The sequence below is a fragment of the Oncorhynchus mykiss genome, chromosome 29 (assembly GCF_057628025.1).
Source record: "Oncorhynchus mykiss isolate SJ-2025 chromosome 29, ASM5762802v1, whole genome shotgun sequence".
Taxonomy (NCBI): domain Eukaryota; kingdom Metazoa; phylum Chordata; class Actinopteri; order Salmoniformes; family Salmonidae; genus Oncorhynchus; species Oncorhynchus mykiss.
The window spans coordinates 6,200,001-6,210,000 of record NC_143050.1 but is presented as its reverse complement, the minus strand read 5'-3'; the positions used below and the strand labels follow the sequence as shown (position 1 = coordinate 6,210,000).

Sequence of the window (10,000 nt, the reverse complement as noted above, 5' to 3'; positions counted from 1 at the left end):
TGTGTATGTGACCATTAACATCTGCTAACCATGTGACCAATAACATCTGCTAACCATGTGACCATTAACATCTGCTAGCCATGTGTATGTGACCATTAACATCTGCTAACCATGTGAACAATAACATCTGCTAACCATGTGACCATTAACATCTGCTAACCATGTGTATGTGACCAATAACATCTGCTAACCATGTGACCAATAACATCTGCTAACCATGTGACCAATAACATCTGCTAACCATGTGACCATTAACATCTGCTAACCATGTGTATGTGAACAATAACATCTGCTAACCATGTGACCAATAACATCTGCTAACCATGTGACCATTAACATCTGCTAACCATGTGTATGTTACCATTAACATCTGCTAACCATGTGACCAATAACATCTGCTAACCATTTGACCAATAACATCTGCTAACCATGTGACCATTAACATCTGCTAACCATGTGTATGTGACCAATAACATCTTCTAACCATGTGTATGTGACCAATAACATCTGCTAACCATGTGTATGTGACCATTAACATCTGCTAACCATGTGTATGTGACCAATAACATATGTTAACCATGTGTATGTGACCAATAACATCTGCTAACCATGTGACCAATAACATCTGCTAACCATGTGTATGTGACCAATAACATCTGCTAACCATGTGTATGTGACCAATAATATCTGCTAACCATGTGTATGTGACCAATAACATCTGCTAACCATGTGACCATTAATGTCTGCTAACCATGTGACCAATAACATCTGCTAACCATGTGACCATTAACATCTGCTAACCATGTGTATGTGACCAATAACATCTGCTAACCATGTGACCAATAACATCTGCTAACCATGTGACCAATAACATCTGCTAACCATGTGACCATTAACATCTGCTAACCATGTGTATGTTACCATTAACATCTGCTAACCATGTGACCAATAACATCTGCTAACCATTTGACCAATAACATCTGCTAACCATGTGACCATTAACATCTGCTAACCATGTGTATGTGACCAATAACATCTTCTAACCATGTGTATGTGACCAATAACATCTGCTAACCATGTGTATGTGACCATTAACATCTGCTAACCATGTGTATGTGACCAATAACATCTGCTAACCATGTGACCAATAACATCTGCTAACCATGTGACCATTAACATCTGCTAACCATGTGTATGTGACCAATAACTTCTGCTAACCATGTGACCAATAACATCTGCTAACCATGTGACCATTAACATCTGCTAACCATGTGTATGTGACCAATAACATCTGCTAACCATGTGACCAATAACATCTGCTAACCCTGTGTATGTGACCAATAACATCTGCTAACCATGTGACCATTAACATCTGCTAACCATGTGTATGTGACCAATAACATCTGCTAACCATGTGACCATTAAGATCTGCTAACCATGTGTATGTGACCAATAACATCTGCTAACCATGTGACCATTAACATCTGCTAACCATGTGTATGTGACCAATAACATCTGCTAACCATGTGACCATTAACATCTGCTAACCATGTGTATGTGACCAATAACATCTGTTAACCATGTGTATGTGACCAATAACATCTGCTAACCATGTGACCATTAACATCTGCTAACCATGTGACCATTAACATCTGCTAACCATGTGTATGTGACCAATAACATCTGCTAACCCTGTGTATGTGACCAATAACATCTGCTAACCATGTGACCAATAACATCTGCTAACCATGTGTATGTGACAAATAACATCTGCTAACCATGTGACCATTAACATCTGCTAACCATGTGTATGTGACCAATAACATCTGCTAACCATGTGACCATTAACATCTGCTAACCATGTGTATGTGACCAATAACATCTGCTAACCATGTGACCATTAACATCTGCTAACCATGTGACCATTAACATCTGCTAACCATGTGACCATTAACATCTGCTAATCATGTGACCATTAACATCTACTAACCCTGTGTATGTGACCAATAACATCTGCTAACCCTGTGTATGTGACCAATAACATCTGTTAACCATGTGTATGTGACCAATAACATCTGCTAACAATGTGACCATTAACATCTGCTAACCATGTGACCATTAACATCTGCTAACCATGTGACCATTAACATCTGCTAACCATGTGACCAATAACATCTGCTAACCATGTGACCATTAACATCTGCTAACCATGTGACCAATAACATCTGCTAACCATGTGACCATTAACATCTGCTAACCATGTGACCAATAACATCTGCTAACCATGTGACCATTAACATCTGCTAACCATGTGAACAATAACATCTGCTAACCATGTGACCATTAACATCTGCTAACCATGTGACCAATAACATCTGCTAACCATGTGACCAATAACATCTGCTAACCATGTGACCAATAACATCTGCTAACCATGTGACCATTAACATCTGCTAACCATGTGTATGTGAACAATAACATCTGCTAACCATGTGACCAATAACATCTGCTAACCATGTGACCATTAACATCTGCTAACCATGTGTATGTTACCATTAACATCTGCTAACCATGTGACCAATAACATCTGCTAACCATTTGACCAATAACATCTGCTAACCATGTGACCATTAACATCTGCTAACCATGTGTATGTGACCAATAACATCTTCTAACCATGTGTATGTGACCAATAACATCTGCTAACCATGTGTATGTGACCATTAACATCTGCTAACCATGTGTATGTGACCAATAACATCTGTTAACCATGTGTATGTGACCAATAACATCTGCTAACCATGTGACCAATAACATCTGCTAACCATGTGTATGTGACCAATAACATCTGCTAACCATGTGTATGTGACAATAACATCTGCTAACCATGTGTATGTGACCAATAACATCTGCTAACCATGTGACCATTAACGTCTGCTAACCATGTGACCAATAACATCTGCTAACCATGTGACCATTAACATCTGCTAACCATGTGTATGTGACCAATAACATCTGCTAACCATGTGACCAATAACATCTGCTAACCATGTGACCATTAACATCTGCTAACCATGTGACCATTAACATCTGCTAACCATGTGTATGTGAACAATAACATCTGCTAACCATGTGACCAATAACATCTGCTAACCATGTGACCATTAACATCTGCTAACCATGTGTATGTTACCATTAACATCTGCTAACCATGTGACCAATAACATCTGCTAACCATTTGACCAATAACATCTGCTAACCATGTGACCATTAACATCTGCTAACCATGTGTATGTGACCAATAACATCTTCTAACCATGTGTATGTGACCAATAACATCTGCTAACCATGTGTATGTGACCATTAACATCTGCTAACCATGTGTATGTGACCAATAACATCTGCTAACCATGTGACCAATAACATCTGCTAACCATGTGACCATTAACATCTGCTAACCATGTGTATGTGACCAATAACATCTGCTAACCATGTGACCAATAACATCTGCTAACCATGTGACCATTAACATCTGCTAACCATGTGTATGTGACCAATAACATCTGCTAACCATGTGACCAATAACATCTGCTAACCCTGTGTATGTGACCAATAACATCTGCTAACCATGTGACCATTAACATCTGCTAACCATGTGTATGTGACCAATAACATCTGCTAACCATGTGACCATTAACATCTGCTAACCATGTGTATGTGACCAATAACATCTGCTAACCATGTGACCATTAACATCTGCTAACCATGTGTATGTGACCAATAACATCTGCTAACCATGTGACCATTAACATCTGCTAACCATGTGTATGTGACCAATAACATCTGTTAACCATGTGTATGTGACCAATAACATCTGCTAACCATGTGACCATTAACATCTGCTAACCATGTGACCATTAACATCTGCTAACCATGTGTATGTGACCAATAACATCTGCTAACCCTGTGTATGTGACCAATAACATCTGCTAACCATGTGACCAATAACATCTGCTAACCATGTGTATGTGACCAATAACATCTGCTAACCATGTGACCATTAACATCTGCTAACCATGTGTATGTGACCAATAACATCTGCTAACCATGTGACCATTAACATCTGCTAACCATGTGTATGTGACCAATAACATCTGCTAACCATGTGACCATTAACATCTGCTAACCATGTGACCATTAACATCTGCTAACCATGTGACCATTAACATCTGCTAATCATGTGACCATTAACATCTACTAACCCTGTGTATGTGACCAATAACATCTGCTAACCCTGTGTATGTGACCAATAACATCTGTTAACCATGTGTATGTGACCAATAACATCTGCTAACAATGTGACCATTAACATCTGCTAACCATGTGACCATTAACATCTGCTAACCATGTGACCATTAACATCTGCTAACCATGTGACCAATAACATCTGCTAACCATGTGACCAATAACATCTGCTAACCATGTGACCAATAACATCTGCTAACCATGTGTATGTGACCAATAACATCTGCTAACCATGTGACCAATAACATCTGCTAACCATGTGACCAATAACATCTGCTAACCATGTGACCAATAACATCTGCTAACCATGTGACCATTAACATCTGCTAACCCTGTGTATGTGACCAATAACATCTGCTAACCCTGTGTATGTGACCAATAACATCTGTTAACCATGTGTATGTGACCAATAACATCTGCTAACCATGTGACCAATAACATCTGCTAACCATGTGACCATTAACATCTGCTAACCATGTGACCAATAACATCTGCTAACCATGTGACCAATAACATCTGCTAACCATGTGACCATTAACATCTGCTAACCATGTGACCATTAACATCTGCTAACCATGTGACCATTAACATCTGCTAACCCTGTGTATGTGACAAATACGATTTGATTTGAGTTTGAGCTAACGGTAAGTAATTTAGTAGGGTAGGGTTTAGGGGTTAGGGTGGTTAGTGTGTATGAGTAGTGCTAGGGTGGTTAACGTGTATAAGTTGGGTTAGAGTAGTGTTACGGTACTTTAGGGTTGTGGTAGTGGTTAGGGTATAGGATATAGGGTGTAGTGGTTAGGGTATAGGATGTAGGGTGTAGTGGTTAGGGTATAGGTTGTAGGGTGTAGTGTAAACTTACTTCTTACAGAAGGTGTGTAGGCAGGGCAGGACTTTGGGGTTGTGATAGTGGTTAGGGTATAGGATGAAGGGTGTAGGGTGTAGGGTGTAGTGGTTAGGGTATAGGATGTAGGGTGTAGTGGTTAGGGTATAGGATGTAGGGTGTAGTGGTTAGGGTATAGGATGTAGGGTGTAGTGTAAACTTACTTCTCACAGAAGGTGTGTAGGCAGGCCAGGACGTTAGGGTTGTGGTAGTGGTTGGGGTATAGGATGTAGGGTGTAGTGGTTAGGGTATATTATGTAGGGTGTAGTGGTTAGGGTATAGGATGTAGGGTGTAGTGGTTAAGGTATAGGATGTAGGGTGTAGTGGTTAGGTGTATGGTAGAGACTTACTTCTCACAGAAGGTGTGCAGGCAGGGCAGGACTTTAGGGTTGTGGTAGTGGTCCAGACAGATGCTGCAGACCAGGAACTGTTTGTCTATCTGCCGGACCACCGGGCTGGTGCCGCCTGTCTCCCGCTGCGCCATGGGAACAGACATTCACACACACAGCCAGCCACCGCCACTACACTTAACCTGCAGAGAGGGGGAGAGAGAGAGAGAGAGAGAGAGAGAGAGAGAGAGAGAGAGAGAGAGAGAGAGAGACAGAGAGACAGAGAGAGAGAGAGACAGACAGAGAGAGAGAGACAGAGAGAGACAGAGAGACAGAGAGAGAGAGAGATGTCTTTATTCATTTTGAACTTTTGGGAGTGTGATGCTTACTGTAAACGTTTTTACTGTTTATTAGAGAGAGAGAGAGAGCGAGAGAGAGAGAGAGATAGAGAGAGAAAAAAATAATAATAATGGGCTACGGTCGAGGAGGAGCTTGAGTCTTATGAGGGGTTCGTGGCTCTGTTTAAATGCATTTTGGATCATCCCGCAGCGAGGTAGGTGAGCTTCAGCTGTTGGCTTCTAGGATTCGGAAACCATCACACCATGGAGCCCAATCACCAGGAAAACATCCCCTTCATCACCACAAGATCGTCCTCTGCCTGCTTCAGCACCATAACCCTACCATCTCATGGTCGAGGATGAGAATCACCGACTGGTCACTTGAATGTCAGAAGACCAGCTTTCCTGTCCAATGTTGTTCCACATCGGTTGAATGTCCCATGGTAGCCCTCCAGCTCAAAATCCCGGAGGAATATCATGATCAAAGGGAGGTATTCTCCAAGACTCTCGCTACCCGTCTCCCTCCTCATCACCCCTGGGACTGTGGCCATTGACCTGTTTTCCGGTGCTACACCTCCGCACCTCTACCCTCTGTCGGTGGCTGAGACCCAGCTCATGGAGGACTCATTCAAGAGGCCGTCCAACAGGGTTTCATCCGCAGGTCCATGTCTCCTGCATAGGCGGGTTTCTTCTTTGTGGCCAAGAAGGAAGGAGGATTACGCCCATGTATCGATTACGGTGGACTCAATGACATCACCACAAAGTATCGGTACCATCTCCCGCTGGTGCCGTCAGCCATCGAGCAGCTCCGCAGGGCCCGGTTCTTCACCAAACTGGGGGTGGGGGGGGGGGGAGACCCACTAAAATTGTATCCTTGTGGTTTCTTCTCCAAGAAACTGTCCACCAAAACAGAGGAATTACGACGTCAGTGACCGGGAGCTCTTGGCAGTGAAGTTGGCTTTAGAGTGGAGACACTGGCTGGAGGGCGCCAAGGAACCACTCGTCATCCTCACCGACCATCAGAACCTTGAGTACATACGGACAGCGAAGAGACTGAATCCACACCAAGCCAGGTGGGCCCTGTTCTTCACCAGGTTCGACTTCACGCTGACCTATCGCCCAGGTTCAAAGAACATCACGACCGATGCCCTGTCCCGTATCTACGTTTCGGGAGAGGCTCCTGTCCAGAGGCACACATAATCCCATCCTCGTCAGTCGTGGGTCCAGTTGTTTGGGATGTGGATATCCGCCAGGTACTAGAGAGGGAGCCCTCACCCTGGAATTGTCCTCCCGTGTGCATCTACATTCCCACAGGGATAATGGATCGGCTGCTGACCTGGGCACACACATCTATGTTCCCACAGGGATAAGGGATCGGCTGCTGACCTGGGCACACACATCTACATTCCCACAGGAATAAGGGACCGGCTGCTGACCTGAGCACACAGCTGTCGTTGCTGGACATCCTGGTATTTCTCGCACCATACATTCCATCACTGAGAAGTACTGGTGGCCCACCTTGGTGCAGGATGTTACACAGTATGTCATACCCTGTTCCGTGTGCTCAAACCAAGTCCCCCCCGGAATGCTCCTGCAGGAAAGCTCCTGCCGCTTCCCGTACCTCAGCGACCTTGGTCCCATCTATCCATTGACTTTGTTACTGATCTCCCCCCGCTTCTGATAGTTTCACCACCATTCTGGTGGTAGTGGATAGATTCTCCAAGTCATGTCGTTTAATCCCTCTTCCTGGTCTCCCCACTGCTCTCCAGGTCGCTGAGGTACTCCTCCAGCAGGTCTTCCCGGCATTATGGCCTTCTAGAGGACATTGTCTCGGACCGTGGCACCCAATTCACAACCTGAGTATGGAGGGCATTCTTGGAGAAGCTCTGTGTCATCCGGGTATCGGCCTCAGTTTAACGGGCAGGTGGAGATGATGAATCAGGAGCTGGGGAGGTTCCCAAGGAGTCCCTGTCAGGACCGGCAGGGTAAATGGGCTCGTTTCCTTCCTTGGGCAGAGTACGCCCAGTGACTCTCTACGTCACTCCTCCACTGGGTTGACCCCCTACCAGTGTGTTGGGTTTCCAGCCGGCCCTGGCCCCATGGACCCCGGGCCTGACCACAGCTCCTGCAGTAGATGAGTGGTTCCGGCGCGTGGTGTGGAACAATGCACACTTGAGCCTGTGGTTGTGAATAGCAGTGGGGCCTGTGGTTGTGAATAGCAGTGGGGCCTGTGGTTGTGAATAGCAGTGGGGCCTGTGGTTGTGAATAGCAGTGGAGCCTGTGGTTGTGAATAGCAGTGGGGCCTGTGGTTGTGAATAGCAGTGGGGCCTGTGGTTGTGAATAGCAGTGGGGCCTGTGGTTGTGAGTAGCAGTGGGGCCTTTGGTTGTGAGTAGTGGTGGGCCTGTGGTTGTGAGTAGCAGGGGGCTTGTGGTTGTGAGTAGCAGTGGGCTTGTGGTTGTGAGTAGCAGTGGGCTTGTGGTTGTGAGTAGCAGTGGGCTTGTGGTTGTGAGTAGTGGTGGGGCCTGTGGTTGTGAGTAGCAGTGGGCTTGTGGTTGTGAGTAGCAGTGGGCCTGTGGTTGTGAATAGCAGGGGGCATGTGGTTGTGAGTAGTGGTGGGGACTGTGGTTGTGAGTATCAGTGGGCCTGTGGTTGTGAATAGCAGGGGGCATGTGGTTGTGAGTAGTGGTGGGCCTGTGGTTGTGAGTAGCAGGGGGCTTGTGGTTGTGAGTAGCAGTGGGCTTGTGGTTGTGAGTAGCAGTGGGCTTGTGGTTGTGAGTAGCAGTGGGCTTGTGGTTGTGAGTAGCAGGGGGCCTGTGGTTGTGAATAGCAGGGGGCCTGTGGTTGTGAATAGCAGGGGGCATGTGGTTGTGAGTAGTGGTGGGGACTGTGGTTGTGAGTAGTGGTCGGGCCTGTGGTTGTGAATAGCAGGGGGCCTGTGGTTATGAATAGCAGGGGGCCTGTGGTTGTGAATAGCAGGGGGCATGTGGTTGTGAGTATCAGTGGGCTTGTGGTTGTGAATAGCAGGGGGCCTGTGGTTGTGAATAGCAGGGGGCCTGTGGTTGTGAATAGCAGGGGGCCTGTGGTTGTGAGTAGTGGTGGGGACTGTGGTTGTGAATAGCATTGGGGCCTGTGGTTGTGAGTAGCAGGGGGCCTGTGGTTGTGAATAGCAGGGGGCCTGTGGTTGTGAGTAGTGGTGGGGCCTGTGGTTGTGAATAGCATTGGGGCCTGTGGTTGTGAATAGCATTGGGGCCTGTGGTTGTGAATAGCAGGGGGCCTGTGGTTGTGAATAGCAGGGGGCTTGTGGTTGTGAATAGCAGTGGGGCCTGTGGTTGTGAATAGCAGGGGGCTTGTGGTTGTGAATAGCAGTGGGCTTGTGGTTGTGAGTAGCAGTGGGCTTGTGGTTGTGAGTAGTGGTGGGCTTGTGGTTGTGAATAGCAGGGGGCCTGTGGTTGTGAATAGCAGGGGGCCTGTGGTTGTGAATAGCAGGGGGCATGTGGTTGTGAATAGCAGGGGGCCTGTGGTTGTGAATAGCAGGGGGCATGTGGTTGTGAGTAGCAGTGGGCTTGTGGTTGTGAGTAGCAGTGGGCTTGTGGTTGTGAGTAGTGGTGGGCTTGTGGTTGTGAATAGCAGGGGGCCTGTGGTTGTGAATAGCAGGGGGCCTGTGGTTGTGAATAGCAGGGGGCCTGTGGTTGTGAATAGCAGGGGGCCTGTGGTTGTGAATAGCAGGGGGCATGTAGTTGTGAGTAGTGGTGGGGACTGTGGTTGTGAGTATCAGTGGGCTTGTGGTTGTGAATAGCAGGGGGACTGTGGTTGTGAGTAGCAGTGGGCTTGTGGTTGTGAATAGCAGGGGGCCTGTGGTTGTGAATAGCAGGGGGCCTGTGGTTGTGAATAGCAGGGGGCATGTAGTTGTGAGTAGTGGTGGGGACTGTGGTTGTGAGTATCAGTGGGCTTGTGGTTGTGAATAGCAGGGGGCCTGTGGTTGTGAATAGCAGGGGGCCTGTGGTTGTGAATAGCAGGGGGCATGTGGTTGTGAGTAGCAGGGGGCATGTGGTTGTGAGTATCAGTGGGCTTGTGGTTGTGAGTATCAGTGGGCTTGTGGTTGTGAATAGCAGGGGGCCTGTGGTTGTGAATAGCAGGGGGCCTG

General features: G+C 46.4%; 1 protein-coding gene across 5 annotated transcripts in view; it reads right to left on the bottom strand.

Moving 5' to 3' along the window:
• Positions 1-10,000, bottom strand: part of trim3b (tripartite motif containing 3b) — a 137,019-nt gene that overhangs the window by 53,235 nt on the left and 73,784 nt on the right. For all 5 annotated transcript variants that reach the window (XM_036967653.2, XM_036967651.2, XM_090226391.1 and 2 more), the window contains one exon: positions 5,539-5,720. In XM_036967653.2, the coding sequence (XP_036823548.1) occupies positions 5,539-5,684 (146 nt within the window). In that variant the 5' untranslated portion in view covers positions 5,685-5,720. The remainder of the gene's footprint in view (positions 1-5,538; positions 5,721-10,000) is intronic.